We start from the raw sequence: 26,100 nt of genomic DNA, 5'->3' as shown, positions 1-26,100 counted from the left end.
CTAAAGCGATCATGCGGAACCGCCTGCCACTCGCCAACTCCTCGCCTCCCACCGAATGAGTCACTGAATGAGAGTCGATTCGATTCGATTCCATTCGACTCGGAGTCAGAGTGCGTGAAAATGAGTAATAAAGGAAACATTGCCACAAATTGATGCACTACGCGGTGCTACCTTTAATTCAATTATTAATTATGTACCTTAATGAATGCATAATTGAATAATAAACTACGTGCACACGCCTCCGCATATCGCTCCGCGCCGCCCCGCCTTGCCCCAGTGGGGCAACTACGTGGAATGGAGTGGGAGTGCCACAATTGTTCTACTGCTGTGGAATTATTCGGTTCTTTTTTTATTTTTTTGCTGTTAACTGTTAACCTTTTAACTTTTGTTCAGGCCGGACCGGACAGGACTGGACCAATGCGATCCCAAACCGATTCGAGCCGAAGCGAACCGATGTTTCGCGTAGTAAACATAAGTTGGGGCTCATTAAGTAATCACATGGAATATTCCCGCAGCCAATTAAACCAGAAAGCCGCAACGTTGGCAGCCAGCAGATGGATGAACAGGAAGGGCAGACAGGCACAGGGACATGGACAGGGACGGGCATGCATCCACACTGAGATGGATAGACAACATCGCTCAGTGGAGGATACAGATACTCACACATGCATGTGTACATGTACATATTCGCAGAGATACGGTTACAGTAACAGATACAGATGCATACAGACGCCCAGATACAATTAAATTCGATTCAGGAAGCATTTATGCAGTTTGCATATTGTACATACATACGACTCGGTTTGCTTTTGGCCAGTGAAAGGCACTACACAGACACACACACCACAGACACAGACACATACACACACCCCACATATCATGGAATGGAAAAAACCTATAAAACTGCAACCGAATCTTCTTTGATGGGAAATTGTTTAAATGCATCGAAAATAAATAAAAGGAATTTCTTTGAAAGTTTAACTGATGCCAGGGATTACTACTTTGACTGAACTTTGAACCTACTCAACCAGTGAGGGGATCTGCGCTGGCATTAAGCTTACACTGCGAATATTTATACATATAAATTATAAATGTATAAATGTGAACAAGCATGCAATGGTATTCCGTTCTTTATACCATTTTTTTATTGAAAGTAAAACAATTTAAGCCCTAAGTTTATTCTGCTCACGTATTAGGCTTACGATAGGGAACTTCATGATGAGATGTCCATCTACTTGCAAAAGAAATCAGATCATGTTTATGTTGTTCACTTATAACTACAGATCTAAGTAGAGAAGAGGTCCTTCTGGCCAACCACCGGCTCACTCGCTAAGCTCGGTCGCGTCGATATGACTAAAATATCGGACGGCGACCCAAAACTTTCTCTATGTTATATAGAGATACAGATAAACTTTGGGACTTTGAAATACGACTTCTACAGATCAAACATCTGCGCTGGAATTACCTTTAAAGAGTCATCTAATAGAAGATTACGTGACCTACTTGCCAACACTATTATCAACAGTGTTGAATAAATTTTCTTGTGTCGAGTGTTCCTAGTAAAATATCAAGGAAATGGAATATCTAAATACCACCAAATCTTACAAATATCAAATAAATGGCTCCTCGCTCTCCGAATATCTGTCATTAAACCCGTTTCGTCAAATATCAGTCCATTATTGTACATACAAATATCAAGTCGGAGAGAAGCCTACATCCTTTGTTGTTGCCGTCGCCAATGCTAATGTTGTGCATTTGTAATGAGGCAGCATTAGAGCAATCAGCTGGTGTTGGTTGCGTTGGATACCTGTTCCTGTGGCCTGGTGCCTGGTGCCTAGTGCCTAGTGCCCCACTGGGGCTGGAGCTGGAGCTGCTCCTTACACCCCCTTTCTGGTGGTTGCACCACACTGGGCAATGCTGTAAAAACAATTTACAGACACTTTTCAGTGTTTCAATCAAACAGGTTTGACATAATTTCAGCCGCTGCAGCAGCAGCAGCAGCCCCACGAAAATGTTGCCAATCGGACAGTCACAGGGGTAGAGGCAGACGGACAGGCGCGTCATGCGGGGACGGGTTTTCCAGACGTTGATAAACTGGCCAGCCGATCCAATCCGTTCCCGTGAGCTGTCCAGAGACCAATCCATTCCACACGCAGTTCCAGTTGCAGTTGCACGAGTGCAATGTTGTGCGGTGGCTAGAGTCTGGCTATTTAGCCTGGCGGGCATAAGCTATTTGTATCTCACAGATACTCGGGCACAGATACACGGCTTACGAAGCATTTTACATTGCTGCCTTACTTCGTGGGGGATTTTCGGTTTGTTTGCACAACTCATACGACAGTCGCCAGTAGAGTACCCGCCTGCCACCCCCTGCCACCCCGTGACAACCCCCATGCCATATGCTGCACGCACTGGCCACCATTGACCGCTGTCTCACAATCGTACGTACATACAAATCTCTTCCCAAATTCCAAACCCGGCTAAGCGCGTTTCGTGTGCGCATTTTGGCCACACTGACCAAAACACTAACTGGCCGGCAGAACAGGTAAAGGGGTAGGGGTTACTGCGGCAGCTCTTGATACTAACTATAAGCCAACAAGCCGCTACCCACTTCCCGCTCATAAACGAACCAATGGGAAGGGGACAGTGGTTAGGGTTTTATATGAAAAGGCGGTCCGAGTATGGTCGGAACCTGAATTCAAGCTCACTTCCTGTATTCAACAATGATATTGAATTTCTCTAGCAGTTGCCAGCCTTGACTTTACTTACTCTTAACCTAAAGTCAGGGTTACTTTCAATTACTTCAATTATGGAGAAGGCAACAAGTAAACACAAAAATTCCTGCATCAATGAAGGAGTTCTCTGACATCCTTTAACCTCAGTCGGAATTCAAGATATCTTTTGAGCTTAACCCACAACAGTGTGCTTAACCAACAATCAAGAGTGACAGCCTCAATTGGTCTTCGGTAATGAGAGCCTTTTCTTTCATTAGCCAGAGGGGACCTCTGATCCCACTTTCCATCCGATCTCTTACCACTGTGGGCCACCATCTCCTTGGCTGGTTAGCCACACACATTTGCGTGCTTCTTTTGTGCTTTGGTAATTTGCTTTAAATATTTGTTTAAAATATCATAACGCACGTACGCTGGCAAGTTGTACGTGGTATCTAACAGATAGATGTGAAAATAAAAGTTGTTTGTACTGCCATGAGGTGTGGTGGCGGTCTTGTCCCCGGCCCCGGCTTCGGCCTCAAGAAAAGATTCTCATGGCAACAACCAAAAGTACGGAAGGGATATACGCGTAGAGAAATTGCGCCCAGAATGGGATGCTCATGTGTGGAGGCGGGGGCGGTGGCGGCGACGGTTGCGTACTACCTAACGGGTTCCGCATACGTGCCACTGCCGCCCCAAGCGAACCGATCGAGCCATCTATCCACCGATCAGACACTGAAAATCATTCGGTATTCGATTCGATTCAAGTCGATTCACTTTGGGTGACATTGTTATGCATTACGCACCCTGTGTGCCAAGACGAGAGACGTGTGTGCGAGTTTTGTTCCTGTGCCGCGGTTACCAATTGCGACCCAGTCCCAGTTTCGAAATCTTCCAACATTTTCGACACTCTACGTGACAGCATTCGCGGGCGACCTTCCATCGAAAATCGAATAAAACTTGATCGAAATGGAAATGGGTTTAGAAAGCCACACAGCCCTGCTATGGAATTAAGTGTTTAATTTTCTATATGCCCCTGCTAATTTCCTACATTTAACACTGGCTTATTGCCATTCGGTGCATGACCCTAGACACCGCTTGGTCTTGACGTAAGCCGTTCGAACCGTATACTTATTGGGGAATTCTTGACTATTGATTAGTCAACCGGTTGAGCGATTTGCTTGCAAATTAACTTTCCATTCACACAAGTCCCCCCAGCCCTTCTGTTCGTCTTAATTGATGCATGCAGCCGATTAAGCCATTACACAAGTGCCGCCGGTGGCAGGGCTTTTACAGAACAATTGCTGTGTACAGCCAGGACTGGACGCGTGGAAATGCATAAGTCCCCCCAAGCCAAAGCCATAGCCAAAGCCACAGCCAAAGCCAAAGCCAAAGCCATGGCCAGAGCGGATAACATGCCGATCATATCGATATGCAAAGTGCCTCGGGTCCACTGATTCCACCACGAGTAGCTGACAAAAAAGAAGACCGAATAAAATAATATAAAATGGAATAAAATAAAATCAACACAAAAACAATAAAGGAGAGCATACCACCGGGAGGACGAAGCTGCGCATACCCTTCCAGAGTGGGGGAGAACCTGCTTTCATGGATGGCTTATATGTGGTACGAATGCGAAACCATGATACCCCCTGTCAGTGTACTGCATGCAGCCATACTCGCACTAGATTGCGGACATGATGGAAAATCATAAAATCAAGGAGTGCAGGGAGGACCACAAAAACCAGAGACCAGAGTGTGCCACAGCAACAGCCCCAGCCACAGCCAGAGCTGAAGTGAGAGCCACTATCATGGGCCGCCTGCCACAAGGCTGTTGGCTGGGATGGGATGTCGAGTGAAAGGAGGTGCCACGCCAGAAATCATCGACAGAATCGATGCTTTAATAGCAGCATTCTATAAATATATGTATTTGTATCTGCATACACAATGTTTTTGCTTCTAAATTTTGTTGTTGCCACTGCCACAGTCTTTGTTGTTCTGTTGATTTGCACAAACAAATTTTGTCAACAAGATTAATGCTAATTGAAGTTTTTGAACTCAACTCGAGGCAAGGCGAGACGAGACGGGGCGTCTCCATTCCGAAGTCTTGTTCAATGAAAGTTTCGTTTCGCCTTCTGCGGAAGTTTGGCCAAGTGCGAAAAGTTATCAACCGAAACGGCAACGACAACGACAACATGGATGATGGAGCTAAGGCTAAGCCAGAGCTGATGCTGATGCTGATGCTGATACTGCCACTGTTGATGATGATGATGATTAACTAGTTTCTACGATTATCATCGTGACTTTTAATTGGTAAATTTCTTGTCCAAGATTCTATTAATGGCCCACCGAACCCACTAACCAACAAACTATGAAAGTAACTGCTGCATCAGGCTGGGTCTGGGTCTGGGTCTGGGTCTGGGCTGGTCTGTCCGGCAATTAACAACTCTTAAGTGCCTTAACATTGAACTTACTTATGAAATTGCTCTTGAATCGGTCTCTGCGAGTATCGTATCGGTTGGCTTCAATTAACACTTCACCAACTCTGAATCTGGTGTTTTGTGGCCGGTTTCGTTTCAAGTAGTTAATAGAGAACATTGAAAGTGATTAGAGCTGTTGAGGCCGCTCTTAAGGTTGCATCTATTTAGATAGCCAAAGCGAAAACTCGATTTCAATGCACGTTTACGAGGTGTGAGGTTTTTTATTGTGGAATATATAAGTAATATGCAACTTTTATGCATTCAAGAATCTCTTTTAAAGTAGTAGTAGTGGAAGTGCCCCGTGTCCCTCAAGGGCAGTCTGACTCAATCGATTGGGACTTCTGCAGTATCTCAATCGATATTGAGATAAAGTCGCCCAGAAACCCGTCCACTCAGCTCACATTTAGAAATAATTAATGTTGACATCGAGAAACCGGATGCTCATATAAGAATACTTGGCTAAAAAAGGAAGTTTATGTGATTCTTGTACTTGTTTTGATCGATGTTACTCGTACGCGAACTGCTATTAATCGTAGTAGAAAATTTCCACAGAACTTAACATAACAGAAAAATAAAACTAGAATCGATTAGCATTTACATTTTGTTTACATTTTATTCATTGATGTATTCAGTATTCAAGGCAGTGTAATTTGCAACCAGGTTTTACAACTAGCTGTTTATAAAGGATTTTTTCAAGCTAATAATGAGAGTGGCCGCTGCTCAAATGAGTGATTTTTACACCCACTTTCGTTGTAATTCCAAAGGATATCTGATTTAATCGGAAGCACGCTCCATCGATTGCCTTAAACGGCCAACTAACAGTTAATCATTTTTGCAGTTATGTTTTTTATCCGTTCAGCAAAGAGGCTAACATCAGGGGGCGTTAAGTGCTCTTTTTTTTAGCTCAAACGAATATTCGATAACACCTCACTCTCATCAGCGCTGCATAAATGCACTATCAAGGACCCTCGAGGGGCGCGATGGGGTTTGCAATCTCTTCAAACATGCACTCTGTGGCGCCCGCTCGCTCGCCGGTGCGTTCGTTGAAATGAATATTCGATAACTTTAAAATCAGATTTATAGCTGCCGCGCATAAACGTTGAGTGGGGGATAAAGTTAATATATCAGCTTTAATAAAAAAAGGGCCGCCAAAGGCACGCAAATTCGGACGGGCCCCCTGGGAGCGAGTCTGAGTGGGGACCTTGCCACGTCCGTGACTGTGACCGTGTCCGTGTCCGTGTCCATGGGTCCATGGCCATTTCCATTTCCATCTTCAATTGCATTTGGCTGGGGGATTCATTCAATTTCCATTCGTCATTCAATCGGGCATGCAATTCAGTTATGAAAACCGAATGCTGCGTATTTATTTTGTACATTTGTACATATACTCGTCCGATAGTATATTCGCTTACTTCTATACGATTCTGCTTCCGAGTGTGCTCGTAATACATATAAATTTGTTTGCATTTATGAATATGTATCCCGTCATAGACTCATTTTTATGGCTTTCTTGCGCTCTTTTCCTTTTTTCCTGATGTCTTTATGCCCCCCTTTGATTGTTTTTTTTTCCTGGCTGCAATCGATAAACAAGCGTGGCGGCGTGGCGGCGTGGCCGTGGGGCTGGAGGCGTGGCATATCTCTGGGCCCACTGCAGGCATCATGCGAATGCCAAATACCGAATACTCAGAGAGTAACGAATGTTTGGCTAACGCTAGCTCCCCATGTAATCGATTTAATCATAATCCAGCTTTTACTATTTATTGTTCTGAGTTATAGTATAAATATGTATGCGGGATGCATTAATACAAACACAAAATATTATCCCCCTAGCCTCTATACTCGATGCTGCTTCAGCATCAGATTCAGCTCAGGCCCTGGTCCAGGACTGGTGATACTCTAGCAGAGGATGATAGGATTTTGCTTAGGGGCTTTGGGTTTTTGTATTTGGATTTTTTGTCGTTGGACACCTATTTACTTTCTCCACATAATCGTATTGGAATATCCTAAATCCTAACGTCACTAACTTGTTTCTAAGGATAATTCAACGAATTTTTTGAATAAAATGTTCAATCTGGCATTCCTTCATCATAAACACTCTTGAAGAAAAAACTGCACTCCTTTCCTTAAGGGTATCGTAATCTTCGTACCCCAAATGTTGGTCGTTCCTTCTTGTTGTTAGCTGACTTTGGCTCCATTGGAGCATATTTATGGTTATAGTATGCATAACTGGAGGCAACCATAAAGTAATAATATGAAAGCGACCAGAGCTCCTCCCTCAAGCCCTTATTCATCCTCTATGCCACCAGTGTTTCAGGACCGTAGCGTTGGTGGCCAAGGGGGGAGTGTACAATCATTGATTTTGGTTCAACTTAGTTTTTCTTATGCAAATACGCAAAAGCGTTTTCCTTTCTCTCTCTCGGGCGTGTGGGTGTCGGGGGAAGAGGTACAGCCACTGGCCAGGATATTGAAATATCCGGTTTATACTTAAGTATTTATTAAAAAATAAACAAACACTCGCCCAGGCACACACATTCGTAAAGCAAGGCGGCTCTAAATTGATCCGATCTGCATCTCTGCAGGCGTCCTCTCCCACAGAAATTGTTTCTGATTGAAAAATCTGCTTTATTTCAGTTTCGACCAGGTCAACACCCTCCAACATCTGCATCCCTCTCCCTCCACAGTGTCTGTGTTGTGCGGTTTATTACGTTATAATGTAGATGGCCGATTGCGGAGGGTCCCAAGTGGTTGGTCATAAACAAAAGCATTGCCACTTTGCCACTTGATATGCATAATCCACATCCACACCGAATTTTGATTGCATTTACGGGCTTTAAAATTGTTGGGTTTTTATCAGAGCGTAAGGCCATTCCAAACGAATTAAATGAAGATGAAAATACTTGTAGTTCGGCGACTCAGTTCACTCCAATTTGAGAGAAGAAGTTTCGAGGGGAGCTGTGGGGGGGAGAAGTTTCCGGGAAATATTTCAAAAACCATGAGCCACTCGTTTCCAGCATTTCCCCGCTCCATTGTTCTCTTCATGAGCAAGAATTTAATAACAATATGTAACATATTCCGTCTTTCTTCTCGGAAATTCTTTTGTCTTTCATTTGCCAGCGTCCTTCCCAAATTCCAAGTGTGTATTCTAAAAGCGAAAAATGTACAGAATATTGTGGTAATTTCCATCAATATTTACTAGTTTTTTAGGGCTTTAGTTGCACAGTAATACTTTTGTGTAGAGTTCCGAGTAAGAGCTTATTGTAATTCTTTTCTTTTGTTCCTGAACTGTCAGTCAGAACATATACGACTTTACAAGTATTACAACCAATTATCCATACAATGTCTAAAATATGAATATAAATAAGTGCCTTATTACCATGAATATTAGGTATTTAGGTAACCCAAACATTGTAAATTATGACTCATTTAATTTCTCGAAATGAAGAGGTATTTAAAAACTAATAAAACAAAGTTACGCGAATTCCAAATTGCGGAATCATAAAAAGCAACAGTCCGTACCAGTACCCCTTTATACAAATACTCGAAAACCCCCGTGAAACCCCCATGAAAAAAACATACTCAATTTAAATGCAATAAACAAATGTATCTCGCAGATCCTTCACCCTCCCGGCAGGACCAGAAAACAGGAGGAGGAGCAACAGATTTGGATGGGAACATTGTTTGCATTTGAAATAAAAGAAGTAATAACTTTTATGCGATGTTTAACATTTTCATGCAGTCCACAAACATTGCGGAGGAAACATTTTGCTTTATGGAGATTTTTGATTTGCAACAAGCAAAATAAATTGAATGCAATTTGTGGGCAGCATAAAAATGAGGAAAAATACATTTAGCCAGCGGCTGCCGCACGGAGCAGGAGTTGGAGATGGAGCTGGAATCCACCACAGTTGGGGTTTCGGTTTTTGGGGTCCGGCTTTCGGTTTGAGGATGGAATGGGTCAGAGCGGATCCAGCGGAATGGGGCCTGAGTGCATGTGTGGTTTCAGTATTATCCACAATACATAATTATATGTTTGGGGGAATGGCTTGTGGCCACGACCAGACACAATTTTGCAATGTTGCGTGCCTCGGGATGTTGCTGTTGTTGCCGCACCCCCAGTATGGGTCAGTTTTGGGGCAACAACGGCCACAGCAATCAGAGGAATTAACAATGGGGAAAAATCACTGCAAGAGCAATAGAAGTACAATGGATGAGACCGAAAAAAAGGGGCAACAATTTCGCTTTCTCGCTTCGAGGGCAAAGGTCAGTCCACCCCCACACCCTACCATCCATGTCAGCCAGTTGGTCAGTTGGTGTCTGAGAGGACTACTAGTGATAAAAAGTAATGAACAAATTGTAGCAACAACGAGAGCACAGTAAAACATCTTTGTGCTACTTTGTGTGCGGGTCAGTGGGTCGGTTATTGTTCATCTTCTTCTTGTGTTTCTTAGATTGGTTCGTTCTGGGCTGGATTTTGAGGGTAACTAAAGCTCGAGGCTGTACAGTGTACACCCAATGAATGAGGGCGTACACTCCCACTCAGAGACAGAGAGAGAGAAAGGAAAAGACATAAAGAAGTCATCGTTTAACAGAGCATAGCAAATGATTTCCTACGAAAATTTGTCACACACAAAACAATGTGCACGCACAGTGACACCCACCCACACCCACACCCACACACACAGAGGGACAGATAGACAGAGCAACAGATACAGCAATACAGATACATTTACAGATAAACACACAGATAAGCACACAGATGCTGTGTGTGAGGAGACACATTGATTCCGAAGGAAGCTCGTGAGGCAACAGTGAAGCCCTCACTAAATAACATGCACAATGCCAAGATAAAGTGGCAAATGAGCAACAAAGACAACAACAATAGCAGCTACAAACACCAACTACAGCATCATCAGTGGGTATCGAACAAAAGCTCTTGTACGTGTTAAGCACTCATTGCTGTCAGACATGCCGCATAGTTGACGAAGAAGAATGTTGCTGCCTGCTCGCGACGTGTGGGAACACAAGCTGTAGCACTTGCGGCTGATGGCCAAACCAAACCGCTCTGGAGTTGAAGAGCAGCGCAGCTAAGGCAGTGATGCCAAGCAGCGGGATGAGCCGACAGCCAGTGATGCCAACAGGTTGATCGATTGATCGGTTAATCACTAGCGAATGGGGATCTCTGGGAAATAACTAAAGATGAACAGTGATAGACGAGTACAGATTAATCAGATTGATATGAATAATGGAGAAATTAGAACCGGCCAGTGTTAGGTAGATCCATAGGTAGATCGGTCGAAGAAAGGTCTTCCTTACGGAAGTGTCCAAACAGCAAGTGATATTACGGCAAAGTAGGCTATCAGGGAATCAGACATCTTTCAATGGAAACCGCACTTATGTACATCTGTTACATCTGCAACTTGCCACGCGTACTGCCGTCCTGAACAAACATCAATTAAACGCCCACCTTAGTTAACAGTCCAAACAGAATATTAAACAATTACTTCAAAAGTTGGCAGGGGCCAATGTGTTCAACACTAAATGGCTGGCCACACCCAGGCCATCCACCGGGACTCCTCTTCCACACCCACTAGTACTGCTACTCCTACTGCCACCCATTCGACACGCATACGCCCCGTGTGACGCGACCGACACTTGAGCCGGCAATCAGGCTCAATCGCAGAGGCAACAACGAATGGAGGAGCTTGCAATCTGGTGCCGCACTCACACAGTTGCACGTACGAGTGCCGCAGCTTTGAAATGTGAGCTTTTCCAGCAGCGCCATTGGCAGAGGCGGAGGTGGAGGCGGACGCAGAGGCAGCTGTGGCAGCAGCACAAACAACAAATATAAATCGTTAACAATAAATAATCGTCTATAAGAGACGACATTTGTTGCTCCCCTTTGTTGTTGCAGGGTTGGGCGGTGTCCTAGGAGCTAGGGGTTGGCCTGAGGGCTGGGGGCTGTGGGCTGGGGGATGCCGACTTTGTCGCTGCTTTATGCATTTGTAGTCGTATTTGTAACACAATTGTTTATGCCGCTGCGGCTTGTTGTTCTTGTTCTTTTGTTGTTCTGTTTTTATAGCTTGCCATGGCCTGCTCCACCCACTCTTCACCCACTCTGCGCCCACTTAGCTCCGCTTATTACCCAAACCATGCCCAGAGCCGCCTCCATCCCGTCTGGGGGGCTTTGGAGCATAGTTTATTGTTATTTTATTGGGGGTGAGGCCTTCTTTTAGGCTTTCGCGTGCTTTGTAAATAATTCGTGCTCGGCGCGTTTATGACGTGATTTCTTAACTGTTTGTCCCCCCGGAACTGCCTTCCTTCCTGCCTTCCGCTGTCGGTTTTGGCCCTGGCCACCCCCCCCTCACTACGGCTCTCACTTCAGTTTCGGGCCATGTCCCATGCCTCTTCTTGACGCTCAAGTGGCTGCAATTTCAATTTGCAAAGAATTTCCATTATGATTTCTCACCCTCAAGATGCCCTGGAGCTGGTGAGCGTGGAAGGGTATGCTGAATTTGTGACGAGGTTTGTAAAAAGAAAGGGTTTCGGCATAAATGTGTTCTAGAAATGGAATTGAACAGATTATATGATGTGCTGTCCCCTGCTGAATAGCATCTTCTACCAAATTATGGAATTATTAGGGAATGCACACATCTCTGAGGAGTTCACATAACTTCACTTCTGCCAGAACCTAGTCTGCACCTGACAGTCGCCATCCGCGTGCTCCCTCCATTGATGTCTCTCATCAGAGGACTGCATTTTCATGTCAGAACCAAGTTTGCATGGCTTTTGTTTTGATTTAATTGAAAAATATCATATTCCATGGAGATAGACGAGTATGTACTCGTACTCGTACTCGTTTGATCCGCAAAAAAATTTCAAATTATATTCAATTATAAATTACACAAATCGGAGCAGAGAGGGAAAGTAACTGCGGTGAGGGGAGGAGAGGGCGAGGGAGATGGAAATTGAAAACGATTTAAATGTTTGCTTATTTATTAGCGCATAAATTTGTTTTTGCAGAAGTTTTATTTGTTGCCATTTTTGTTGTTGCTGCTGCTGTTGCTGTTGCCACTGCCAATTGTGCATTACATGCCGGCAATTGTTGTTGCATTGATTTCTGGCGTGATTTCCACGATTATTATGGCAGCAACAAAAATGAGGGAGCGAGCCACAAAGGAAAGGAAAGCATTCTATAAGGCCGAAACTTTTGATACCCTTACAGATCGTTTGAAGCCATCCCTTCGTTGCTCTTCGCCGAAATTATAATCTCCTTTTAAAAAATAAATTAATTTTAAATTATTCTGGATTTTCTAGAGAGGACAAAACATACCCTTTGGAAGTGTATAAAATTGCAAGCGAAGGAAAAAAATGAACCGATTAATTAATATAAATTATAGCGGAGCGCATTTAATTTATTTGTATATAGTTTTTATGACTCCGGTTCGCTTTTCGTTTGGTTTCGTTTCGTTTCGGTTTTTTTTCTTTCTGTTTTACGGCGATTTTGTAATGTCGTGTTGCTGTAATTGTTGTTGTCATTGATAATGAGCGAATTATGTAATTACAATTTGTACATGCAAGGGGCAATGTGTGTGTGTGTGGGTGTGGGTAAATGTGTGCATGCTTAAGTTTTTTTTTTACAATTTTTTTTTTATTTTTGACTGGAAACTGGCCATAAATAAACAGGTGTAATAATGGGGCGACAAACAATTGAAATTGATTTAGAAATCGAAATGTTCATGGAAATTCAATAAAAATTTAATAATAATCATGTCAGGGCTTGTTGTTTGTTTTATGTAAATTTAAATTAACCGTATATATTCATTGTTAGCGGAAGCCAAAATGAAATCATATTAAAATATATCATAATAGAAATTAATTAGCATTTATTAAATAAGAATTCAATTCAGTGAACGGAACATAATAATTGGGTAAAACTAATATTGGATTAAATACTGTATACCACTGTCCCGTTAAACCATACTGGCTTGTAATTTTATTATTACATATACAAATATATAAAAAAATCCCTGCATTGAGGACATTTAAAATAAAGGGATTCGATTATATCCACTTATGGCCAAAGAAATTCAATAAATTGAAAGGAATTTGTTCTATTAGGTAGAGCGATATTCAATGTTCATTCAATTTCTCTTCTAAGCGCATCTGACACTTATGAGCTATTGGTAAAGTTTGTATTTTTTATACTCGCAGAGGGTTGGGTGTTGGTCCTTTATGTTAGCATACGTTATTGTTACCACAAGAGTTATTGTTGTGCCAAGTTCATTGAAAGGAAAGCCCCTGAAAAGTGAATGTCCTTATGGCAAAGTTCGCAATGATTTATAGGGACAGCTTCATCGGTCCCTCGTTGAAATGTGCTTCATTCTAAAAAGAGTGTTTCAGTTAAGACCCCCCATTCATAAGTTCTACTAAAGATAGTTACAGATGACGGCTGTTTCTCAGGAGCTTATAAGGAGGCAAATCGATCATGGAATGAATCAAATTAAATCAATATTGATTTGATAAATATTTCCACTCTCGAAAATAACTCCCTTCCCACTCCCAGTACTGGCATTGTTTTCATAATTTTTCGGTCCAGAGCGCAGTAAATATGGGCATTTGAAATTCATATATGATAATTATGATTACATATCTCAGATGTCTGTCATCGCACATAATTTTCCAATTCAATTGAACCATAATATTCGATTAGACTTAAAGTTCTACTGAAAAGAGCCCCAAGGGTCGTCCTGTCAGTGAACTGCATTCGTAACCCGAATACGAATATTTTCCCCAAGGCGAATTACACTTGGCACCCCATCTCCGCCCCCACGCCCACCTCGCCCCCATTGAGTAGATGAGGATTGGTAATTTGCCTATTCAATTTGGCTTTGATTGCTGTTATGGCCATGTGAATATGAGGCAATTTCTTGGCAATATTCGTATTTGTCTGGCCAATACATATGCGTTATGGCCATCCACACACGCACACACGGACACACACACTTGGCCATAACCAAAACTATTTGGTTAAACGCTCAACTTGGCCAGCAGCTCAGGTGTGGCGAGAGTGGACTCTGGTTGGGTTTTCGGGTGGGATTAGGGAGGTAATGGTGATGTGATGGTAGTAGATGGCTCTGCCACATGCCACATGCCACCAACGCATGCGCAGCGCTTCAGGCGGAAAGATGACAAGTGATAAGAGAGTCAAGGGTCCTCCCCTGTCAGACATCGCCACAAGATCGGAGACACGTAGTCTCCCGGCAAAAGTTTCATTAATTTAATTGCCGCAAATGTTTGTCACTTGTGTAATATTCGTACTCCTAATTGGAAATTACAAGTTCGCACACGTTCCGCTAAGAGATACGTTTAATTAGCATTTCCAAGAGAGCGGAGGGGAGGATGGAGGATTGTAAAGAACTTGCAAGTGTGTTTCATGCAAACATTGGACGTTAGATAAAGTCGTTAAGACGCGCAGCGCGCAAACAACAATACCAGCCACATACCAGCTACCAGCTACCAGCTACCAGCTACCAGCTTCCCATCGAATGCAATTACTAGTAGTCGTATTACTGTTGACCCACTAAGTGGCTGTGCACACACCCTGGCCAAAGGTTGAAGGGTAGGAAGAGTTGCCAAGAAGCGCATAATGCTCCCTGCTCCCTGCTCCCTGCTCCCTACTGCCTCAGCTTCTCTCAGCTCACAAATCCCTGCATAATTGAGTCTGAAAGGAGCCTGGTCTCTTGGACTCATTAGATACTGAATAGCCCCATCCGCACAAACATCCCACAGCACCACAAAGAGATTCATTTGAGCAGCTGTTAATTGAGATTCAATATGAATAGGGGGCGCCTCATGAATGGCTTAGCTGAATGGATGTGCCATAATGGAGCTGCCATAAACTAGACGCTGTCACAGACCACTCAATTTCAATACCATTGCGGCTCATAAAATGACGCATCAATATAATCAAAATTATCATTACCACCAGCCCAGAACAGCCTCCGATGGTGGAGTCAGGACGGGGACGGGGAGTGGGAAGGGGATGGGGTTCTCCGATGGCAGACAGTAGCTGGAGCAGCAAACCACAACAGCAACGATGCATGAGAGACATAAAAACTATAATCAATATCCATATCCATTAGCGTTATCGTATCAACGAACTCGAATAATAATAACGTACTCCTACATACATGTGTATGTATGGCTGCTGTGGCAGGGGCAGCCACCGCAGAGGCAGACAGGGAGCCCGATACGGACACCGACAGAGAGATACGGATACGGTATGGCTTGGTGAACGAACGGACACTGGCAATGCCACTGGGGCTGCTGCTGCTGCTGGTTCTGGGACTAGCACAAAGATACTCGTACACCCCGTGGTGCTGGGACAGAGCTCTCTCCTGCTGCCCGTCCATTTGTCTTCACGTAATTATCTTTTAATAGATTTAACGAACATTTTTCGCACCGACTCTTTGCTTGTGTGTCATCCCAGTGACAACAACAACAACAACAACACCAACTATAACAACAGCCACATCAACAAATAGCGATGAATGGAAACAGAAGAGAGTCCCACAAAATTCAATGAACTTCGGATACTCTGAAAAGTGAATCTATTTTATGTTTTGCTGAGTGATAGATAGAAATCCTATCGATGATCGTATGTTCTTTAACTGATGCGTAGATGCTTGTAGATGTCGATGACTTATCGTGCAAATACATCGATCGTTAGTTCAGGAAATCGTGTGATCGGAATCAAGTGATCTTTCAAGTGCCAAACAAACTTTCATTAGTTGTTAGCTAATCAAATACCGAGTATAAATGCAAACAGGTAGGACATAACGATTGAGTGACTACGCCCACTTATCGAAAAGGGTATGGCAAACAGAGGCGGGCCACACAGTCCACACAGTAGTCCACACCGGAGTACCAGTCAGACCCGGACGAGGGCAGGGCAGAGCAGTGCAGGACGGACACAGACCCAGACCCAGACCCAGACCCAGGCAAAGCCAAGCGGAAGTCGGAAGTTGTATGGCACATGCGGTGGTCGCGGCGGTTGCGATGGCGACGCCGGGTAATGGTGATGCCAATGACTGGGGGTGGAATGGCGCTGGAAGGTGGACGGACATAGGAGAGGGGTGGGGTTCGATGGTGGAATCTACGGCCATGGTGATGGCAGTGTTGGCAATGCTCGACCATTTTCATTTTATGGACTTTCAAACTGTTGCTGTTAATTATTTCTTCTTCTTTTAATGTGGCCACTGGTGTCTGGCCGCAGTTCTTACTTATTCGAACTCCCTGCATCTGCGGCGGTCCCTCTTCCTGCGGCTGGCTCCTCTTCCTGGTCATGGTCCTCCGATAATGGTGATGCTGATGATGATGATGTTGTTCTGGATATTATGCACAGCCAGCTCCTCTTCAGCTTCCTCTTGGGGCACTTCCTCTTAGCATTTCTCGCCGTTGTTTGCACTTTTTCGCCATTTTACACTTTATTACAAAGGCATTAAATAAAATTCAAAGCGAATGAGCCTCGTCAAAAGTGTTCGACGAGAGGGCTTGGCATTTTTGATTCCCATTCGGTTGCATGGTTGCACCGTGTACGGCTGGAGGATGGTTGGAGGTGGTTGGCAGAGCCGCGTGGTGCTCCATTGAAGTGGTGCAGGCATCCCAAACCCCGCGCTATTCTCATTGTTGCCGCCGCGTAGCTGTTGCTGCTGCTGTTGCAATGCTGTTGCATTGCCAACAGGCACTGCCCCCCGCTGTTGCCGCTGCTGGCTCTGCGGCCGCTGTTATTGTTGTGGTTCATACTTTTGTTTTTCAGTCCATTGTTCCCCCCCAAAAAGTTTCTGTTGTTGTTGTTGCTGTTGTTGGGGCAGCAGCAGGCCGGGTAGCCGGCGGCATCGTGCACCGCACGCAAACAAGCGCCAAAAGTAAAAGAACTACCAGAAGTGGCAACATCGAATCGAGTCGAACAGTGGAGTCAACTCTATCAGCAACTGGGATTATCGAAAGAATTAAAAGGAAACACTATTCGTACATTTTTGTACCATTTTTGTGCCTTCTGGAGCATAGAACTTTTATCCCCCTTTTGCGCTACCTTGACCCACTGTGCCGCAGTGTTTCAATTAGCTGCGCTTCGATGTGCATTGACGATGGAGTTTCGGTGTCGACAACGGGCAACGCCAATGGGGTGCGGGGGCAAAGAGGAGCAGTATCTGTGGCTGATACTTAAACAATGTATAAATTCGTCTACAAAGTCACTGCCCCTCCTCCCCCCCCACCGACGAAGGTTCATTCAGTGCGTATTTGTGGACGGAGGGGGCAGTGTGCTGTGCACCTCTTGTAGAGCACTGGCTGCCGTCATTCTGGAGTGACGACTGGACTGGAATGACTGACTGACTCCGCGCTGGCGGTGGCATCGCCGGTGGCAGCTACTGTGGTCGCCAACGTGGTGCAATCAGCTGCAGTGGCTTTTTGGCCGACATTGCCAGTAGTTAGCCATATACGGCGTGGGTCGGGGAAATGAGTCAGGGTGGCCGGGTGGACGGGTGGCCGGGTGTCCGGGAGCGGCGAGTCAGTCAGTCGGTTGGATGGAGCTTGGCAAGCTGCCCAACTAACTAAGTGTCTCTTTTACCGCACTGCCCTCCTCTTCCGCTCCTCTTTGCAGCCGACTCTTCGCCTTCTCCCTCTCTTTTCCAGCACCGCACCGCAGCGCACCTCTCTGCCTCGCCTCCCATTTCATTGCACTGCGTTGCTTTCGTCATTCATTCGACTGAGTGAGCGCCGAGCCAGGCGCAAGCAGTGTAAAAGCTTCTCAATTGGTGTGAAATGCAACACGCTGCAATACTCGTACCGAGGGGTTAAGGGGTGGGTGCCAGGTGCCAGCTGCCAGTGCCAGAGCCAGTGCCAGTGCCACTGTGTTCGGTTTTCAATTGCAAATATGGCAAATATGGCAAATATGGGTTAATTGTGCGAGACTTTGACTTGCACAAAATTATTTAATTTCCATTTTCGTATCCAATTTACAGACACTCGTACCTGAGCTCTCTCTCTCTCTCTCTCATTCTCTCTCTTTTGTTTGCTCTTTAGATGTCCCTTTCTTTTTGGCAGGGCTTTTCGTTGTTTTTCTTTCTCCCATTGTTCCATGGGACCGTTGTTGTTTGTTTTCGCAGCCAGTAAATGGCAAACAGTGCGACCCGCAAATATAAAGCGCTGTGTAATGAGTATTTAATTGAGTTTGTGAAAAGCTTAAAATAATGGAGTATAAAGCTATCTGGTAAAAATGTGTCCAGCGAATAAAATCACTGCTTGAACGTGTTATTGGGATGTGTAAAAGGTTTGTTTGAGATTAGAACGAATAATCTAATAAAATAATTTAACAGTTAGCAGTTCGATTATTAAAGAAATCAATCGATTAGTAAGGGATTTTTCATTAATTTGATCTCTGCCATATACAGTGGTGCTCACAGACTTAAGCCACAAGAGTTACACCAAGAATTTAAACGAAATTCAAGAAAAGTTTTTATTTCACTCACATTAGTTTTATTTGTCAGTGTTCTAGTTTAACAAAAATTAGAGTATGCTAGAGTTTTATTATAATATATAATATAATCAAATTAACCAATATGATCCATTATTTGGTGCCCAAAGTTCACCAAATTAATCAATGGTTAGCGAATTAAGTAAATTATCACTAGAATGTTGGAGTTAATCATGAAATAGCTAAAAGCCGTTCTAGTTCGATTATTATCATAATTCAATTATCGCCGTGAATACATTTTCCAAATAAGGTCTTAAGCTCGGATAAAGTAAATTATCCTACACTTTAAGTTACCCTATAGTTTTGGAAGTTTATAAGTTAGCACTGTATAAATAAATCAACATAAATAAAGTAATTTATTAAGCATACATTTTTCTTCTTTTACAAGAGTCATGAAGTTTATATTACAATAATCATGACATATCATCGGATAACGTTTATAAAAGTGATTAAAATACTTATTGCAACGATTATCACCCGTTTATTTTTCGCATTACCCTGACTACTGTCTTACACTGATGAAACGCACTGCCCCGCCATATGCTTTTCCTTGCTGCTTTTGTTTGCCGAGATACTTATCTCGTTGCGGAACAATGCCCGACGAGCTTTGATTACTTTGTCATTTGCGTTTGGGCCTGGAACCGTTTCTGAGGCTCTGGCCCGGCGGTCGGCCGCACACAATCGAGAACTTAATTCATTTAGCTTCAGTCTTTGTTGTACTGCGAATTGTTGTAATTATCACTATTAGTGTGTTCGAGTACTTTACACATTCGGTTGCTTGTGCACTTCTTTTGTACAGAATAGCGCAGCCCAGAGTCATCGAACTGGCGACGAATCGGTTGAAATTAAATTGAATTGAATCGGAATTCGTGTGTAACAGGTTTCAAGCGTAGTATTGTACTTGAAAACGAAATCTCGAACAGAAAACGGGTTAATTTCGAGGCTCTATAAATTACTTTTGATGCAAATGAGCAATTATTTTTTGTTTCGTTGCTAATTTATGTCCAAGTTTTGAGTTCAAAGATTCTTAACTCATTTATAATTATCCCAACTTTTGCATAGTTTCATTCACCTTTCCATTGCGAGTCGCCGCTCAAAAATGTTAAATTTGATTATTAAATTTTATTTGAGTTTGACTCCCATTTCGGTTTTGGTTTCATATTTTGCTCGTTTTTCGTTCTCGTTTTCGTTTTCGTTTTCGTTTTTTGCTTTTGCTTTCGCATTTTGGGGGCTCTGTCAACAGGTGCGTCTGGCACTTCATTAGAAATTTCAGTGGCGCTCCGAGCTGCTTTTGCCAGCTTTTTCCTGGTTTTCCCAGCTCTCTGAAAACTTTTAATTAAATTTCGAGCTTTACCGAAGCGAAATTTACTTACATATATACATATTATATTTGATTTTTGGTCGCCAAGAAACAGTCGCACGGAGACCGTTTTGGTCGCCTTCTAATTGGCTTTATGGTTTTCGCATTTCGCATTTCCCATTCAACTATTCCGAATTAGAAAAACATTTTCCTCCAAACTTCTGTCAAAAGGAAAAGGGTGTTCGGTTATTCAATTATGAGATTATCTGTGGCTCCCCAAGGCAGGGGAAATCGAAGGGGTTGCCTTGGATGATTACAATTTGATTTCTGTTGTAAGTTTTGTCTATGAAAATAGATAATTCTATTGTATTTCTAAAGTTCCTTAAGCCCTATGAGACTTAAGCTATCAATATACCTTCAAAACACTTTTGTTTCCAGATAATTGTCCAATTTGTATGCCCCCAAACTCAATACGTTCTTCTTTTGTTCTTTGCAGATCAACCTGAAATTATTATCCGTTTAAGATGGATGATCCCAAAATAATGAACATTATGAATGGCATGAAAACACTGGAAGACCACTCTCAGCTCATAAATGACGTGAAGGGTGAGTGACCAGACCGTACCCGTACCAGACCTAACGAGACCAGACAGGATCAGGTTAAAGAGCAATACCCCCTCCGAAACACACACAAATCCCCAACCGCAGAAAAGGTGTTTTATGAAATATTAAATTAGCTGGGGGTGTCGGAATGGAGAGCGGCAGGAGCAGGGGCCGGGGTGGCTAAAAACAATTTTTTTTTGGTTTAAATTGACAAATTATGTGACAGACTTTTGTCTGAGCGCGGCAGCCCACAAAATCCAAAGAGCCAACAACAATTGTTGACAATTCACTCAAAGCGGGGATGCGCTCTTGCTGTACACTCAAAGAGGGTGATATGATTTTGAGGAGCTATTTGTGACAGACAACAAGATCTAGATGGGAATGGTAAAGTCTTTGTATGGAAAACGCTTTTGTTTCTCAAGGTATTCAAACTAAACCTCAACAAGCTATAATTTGTAAGATATAATTGCATTGGCTGATGCACGAATGTCTTCCTGTTGATCGTTTTTTAAGGGTATCAAGAGTTGCGACCCTCGAAGTAGCCTTCTCTGCTGGTTATGGGTGCCGCCGCTGCTGCTGTTACTGATGTTGCTGCTGTTACTGTTGGTGTTGGAGTTAGCGTTGAACAAATGCCCCAAAGCGCTCAAAAAGCTTTAAACGCCGCACTCGACTCCACTCCATGCCACACTCCAGGCCCGACTCCGAGTGGGGCCAGGCTCAATTTCGCAGCGTTCATAAACAATGATGGATGGTGGGGCATGGTGTGGCATGAAGTGCTGTCTTTGGGGGCCAGCGATGAGACTGGTTGGGGGTTGGCAACGGGAACGGGGGCCCCACTGTTGGTGGCACATTTTCAGTTTCAGTTTCAGTTTGCAGTCGAAGCGAGGCGAGGCGATGCGATGCGATGCGAGGCGATGCGAGGCGATGGCGAAGTGCGCTTGAGTTGCATTTAAGCCAATTAGCATAGGCAAACAAAACATTTGAGTGAGCGGGCCAAGAGCTTGTGGTTGAGTGCGGCCTCAGGCCAGGGCTTCGGCTGAGGCTTCGGCTTCGTCGTTGGCTTCCAGGGAATGGTGGCATGCCACCAATGCTGGTGTCAGGTCTAGGTGTCAAGTTGTATTTGGGTGAATGTGTTTGTTATGCTTGACGCTTTAGATGGGAGCTGCAGGGAGCTGCTGGGGGAAGGGGGCGTTGAAGGGCTGCCGGCATCTCCTCAACAATGTTGCATTTATTATGCAATTATCAAGTGGCAATTGTGTGTGAGTCGGTGTGTGTCGGTGCATCCTGCGTCCCTGTGCACAGACTGACAGTGATTTACGCCGACGATTGGCAATTAGGCATCTCTAGACGCAGGCAAAGGCCGCGTCTAAACAGGGCATCTTCAAGATGAGATGCCATTCAATTGAGGAATGTCCTGCACGGGCCATGGTACACTGTGAGAAACCAAAAGGAGAACAGTCAACAGATATACTGGAGCTTCATAGTTTCGACTTGGTATTTGTGAATTACAGATCTTCCCATAAAGAATATCCCATAAAAACAGATACAGACAGATCGAAATTATCCTAATCAATCTGCAATGGTTGATTCCATTACATAGTTCCACCTTGTGTCGATCTGTTTATTCATTTGGTTTTGAGGGATCGTATCTTAATATTAATAAACCATTCTAATTCATAGGAACAATCAATAGTGATACATTGTGATAGTGATACGTGCTCTCAATGGCTATTAATTATCCCCTAATTTGATGCCCCTTCTCGGATTGAAAATATTTGCTCATGGGAGCACCATGATTGTTTTTCGCCCAGTGTACATATTAATACACGTGTAGCATATGTAGCAGCTGTGTAGCTGTGTGCGTGCCAGAGTGTGTGTGTCGGTGTGCGGTTGTGTGCGTTTTAGACAATAGATGAATGGCTCGACGAGCTGCTAACTTGCAAATATTTATGAGTGGCCCAGCAAGTGGCAGGCAGTGGCAGGCAGCAGCAACCGATGCCGACGCCGCAAACAACGATGTGGGTATGGGTATGGATATGTGTATGGGTATGGGAATGGTTATGGGGATGGGGATAGGCGAGATGGATGGGTGATATATGTGGCATGTGGATGGGTATGGGGATGGGGATGGGGATGGGGACCGGGGTGCGTGTGCACCCATCGGCAGGCAACGTTGAAACGTCAAGTGTTGTTGCCATTTTGGCACTTTGGACAAAAATGCAGGCTAGAAGCTAACCTCCGGCCGCATGCCTCTCCCTCAACTATTCCGAGTGGCAGTCTCTCTGTGTGTGCCTCCGTATCTCTGTGTGAGTGTGTGTCTGTGTGTGGCGTGAATTATGCGCAATTCAAGTGGCATTTGATGCGCATTTAAATTCGTGACGGCGCTTCAAGTTGGTGGCAAACAAACCGAACGGAAACTGAACTGAATCGAACCCACACCAAACAGCCTTCAGCCCTCAGACAGGGCAGGGCCTGTGGCAGGGAATGGGGCTGGGACAGGGGCAGGATTTTCCCGAGTGGGAGGGCCCATCAATGATGCGCATTAAATTGGCTAATTGTTTAATGACTGTTTGCATTGATCTCTTCCCCCACGCAAACTTCCACTTGTGGTACAGACGAGTCGCCCATGCAAATGTTCTACAAGGACAAGGGCGTATTCCTCACTGGCGGCACAGGATTCTTCGGCAAAAGTAAGTTCCCATCCACTCCCGAGTACGTGACTGGAATTCCTTATACTTATCGCCCAGAGCCTTCCTCTCTGTCCCCCAGTTATCATCGAGAAATTGTTGCGCGTCACGGAGGTGGGACAAATATATTTGCTGATACGCACCAAAAAGGGCAAGGATGCATTCGCACGCATTGAGGATCTGTTTAATGATCCGGTAAGTGTTTGAGTGCTAAATTGTACCACCTTTTTCTCATTCGCTGCATTGATTTTCCCCTAGGTCTTTGACAAGATGAAACAGGTTAATCCCAAGTATCGCTGCCAGATCACAATCATCAACGGCGACTGCTCTCTGCCGGGAATGGGTATCAGTCCAGATGAGCGGGAGACCATTCTGGAGAATGTGAACATTGTTCTCCATAGTGCGGCCACAGTCCGGTTCGATGAGAAGCTGAAAATGGCCATTGCCATCAATGTCCACGGCACCAAGGAGATCATCAAGCTGGCCAAAGAGGTTGTCAACTTGAAGGTGGGTCTTCCTCTGCTCTATCCTCTCCTATATCTGATCGTTGATACTTACTCGCTGAACCACTACAGGCCCTCGTCCATGTCTCCACTGCATTTGCGCACTGCAACATGCGCCACATCCAGGAGAAGTTCTACAGCGGCACCATGACCGGCGAGAATGCCTTCAAGCTGAGCGAATGCCTGGACGAGCACACTCTGAATACCCTGACGCCAACCATTATTCAGGGCTATCCGAACACGTATACCTTCACCAAAGTTCTGGCCGAGAATGTGGTGCAGCAGACGGCACAGAATCTGCCAGTAACGATCTTTAGGCCGGGCATAGGTTAGCAATCATTCCGCATGATTCATTCAAATACTTACGTCTGTCTGCCTTCTTCTACAGTGATCACCACATACCGTGAACCAGTTACCGGTTGGATCGACAACATGTACGGACCCTGTGGCGTCATTGTGGGCATTGGCTCAGGCGTTCTGCGCGTCTTCACCGGTGATATGGACAACAAGGCGCACATCGTGCCGGTGGACATGTGCGTGAATGCTCTGCTGGCCAGTGCCTGGGACATAGCGCGGAACAAGTGAGTGGTAATGCTAATATTTTACCAATCAAGCATCTCGAATCCTCTCCTTCTCAGATACGAGACACCGCCCATCTATAACTATGTCCCCGATGCGGAAAACATGGTTAGTTGGAGGCGTTACATGGAGGATGGCTTTGAATATGGCTGTGATATACCGATGCGCAAGTCCATATGGTATCCGCGCTTCACCATCGTGCCACACATGTGGCAGTATCACATACTATGCTTCTTCTACCACACATTGCCCGCCCTGATCATGGACTTCATTATGGTGATCATTGGCAAGAAACCAAGGTAAGTGCCTAAGAGGATTCTTTAGAGGGTCTCTTGACTTACGCTCTGTCTTCCCTTAGAATGATGAAGATCTATCGCAAGATCCACAAGCTGAGCAATGTCCTCAAGTACTTTAGTTCAAATGAGTTTCGCTTCGACAACGATAATGTGAGGAGTCTCTCCGAAAAGCTGGATGAGAGAGACAAGCGGCTGTTTGCCTTCGATATGCGCGACTTGGACTGGACCAATCTCTTCCGCGTCAGTCTCTATGGGCTGCGCCTTTATGTGGTGAAGGATGATCCCAGCAATATTCCCGAGTCCATCAAACGATACGAGAGGTGGGTATTCGCATTACTCCTTCCTGTTAGCATCCTCTAATTCTGTTTGTCTTTCCTTTCAGATTGAAGGTCCTGCACTATACCACGCTGGCTGTTTTCTATTCGTTGGTCGCCTGGGCACTGTACGGCCTCATCAAGCTCATCTTCTTATAGGATCGCTACACTTTTTCTTATGTATTAATACTGTAGGGCATGTCTTTCACTTCTCTCCTCCTTGTCAATCTTTCTTTCCTTGTTCCCGAACACTTTCGTTTCCGTTTCATCTTCTGCAATAGTTGTTAGTCGTAGCTGTATGTACCTATGTATGTTTGTAACATATCCGTATGCCCTTAGTCATATCTTTGAAACGCTTTATCCGACCCTTGTATAGCTTAGTTCGTACGTATGTATCTTAATGTAAATTCGTTGGAGTTGATTGTGCACTCGTAATGTGGATCTAGACGATCGATCACAATAAAAACTGCTTCACATTTTGTTTGGGATATGTCAAAACAATTTGCTTTAATATACGGGAATGGAAAAATGAAATTGAACTTCAAAAGATTTATTTAAAGAATTATACAAACTCAATAAATTGTTCAACAGCGCGTATACTTAATCGGTTAGTCGGTTCTGCATGGATTGTTGATGGGGTCTTTTTTTGGGGATCAAGCTCTCCCCAATTGACTGAAGGTCTAATCCGTTTGGCTAAAAAGCAGCAACGAGTACTCGTGGCGCAAATTGAAAACAATAAGATTCGTTTGATTTACACACCAGCTTAATATCGGAATATTTTATTGCATATTTGCAGGCGTCTGGCAAGTGAGAAAAAAAAGAGTCGTAAAAATAATGCCCAGAGGTAGCTTATCAAATTGCGAACAGCAGCAGCAGCAGCAGCAGTCCGATGCAAAATCCTGTAAGGCGCTTTATCGCTTTATTCCCCCCATACATGTACATATACAGATACACACTGTGTGCGTGTTCGAGTATGCATAAATAAATCCGCACATGTATCGCATCGTATCGTATCGTATCGCTTTGGATTGCAGCCCTGGCATTCACAGTCGTATGATTTCAAAATTAAAATCACAGCATAACCCAATCA

At 44.2% G+C, this 26,100-nt stretch overlaps 1 protein-coding gene across 1 annotated transcript in view; it reads left to right on the top strand.

Annotated features, from left to right (window-relative positions):
- The window catches only part of LOC6587179 (fatty acyl-CoA reductase wat), a 30,649-nt gene extending 5,141 nt beyond the window's left edge, over nucleotides 1-25,508 (top strand). Inside the window, exons 2-10 of the mRNA XM_002013607.2 lie at nucleotides 20,525-20,634; nucleotides 23,247-23,321; nucleotides 23,401-23,513; nucleotides 23,577-23,825; nucleotides 23,894-24,149; nucleotides 24,210-24,402; nucleotides 24,460-24,699; nucleotides 24,759-25,016; nucleotides 25,079-25,508. Of these exons, the coding sequence (XP_002013643.1) occupies nucleotides 20,553-20,634; nucleotides 23,247-23,321; nucleotides 23,401-23,513; nucleotides 23,577-23,825; nucleotides 23,894-24,149; nucleotides 24,210-24,402; nucleotides 24,460-24,699; nucleotides 24,759-25,016; nucleotides 25,079-25,169 (1,557 nt within the window). The 5' untranslated portion in view covers nucleotides 20,525-20,552 and the 3' untranslated portion in view covers nucleotides 25,170-25,508. The remainder of the gene's footprint in view (nucleotides 1-20,524; nucleotides 20,635-23,246; nucleotides 23,322-23,400; nucleotides 23,514-23,576; nucleotides 23,826-23,893; nucleotides 24,150-24,209; nucleotides 24,403-24,459; nucleotides 24,700-24,758; nucleotides 25,017-25,078) is intronic.
- The last annotated feature ends 592 nt before the right edge of the window (nucleotides 25,509-26,100 follow it).

Source organism: Drosophila persimilis, unplaced genomic scaffold (genome assembly GCF_003286085.1).
Source record: "Drosophila persimilis strain 14011-0111.01,24,50 unplaced genomic scaffold, DperRS2 tig00000000-arrow-pilon, whole genome shotgun sequence".
In the NCBI taxonomy this organism is placed as follows: domain Eukaryota; kingdom Metazoa; phylum Arthropoda; class Insecta; order Diptera; family Drosophilidae; genus Drosophila; species Drosophila persimilis.
The sequence above is the reverse complement of the archived record's forward strand: the minus strand, read 5'-3'. Positions and strand labels throughout refer to the sequence as shown.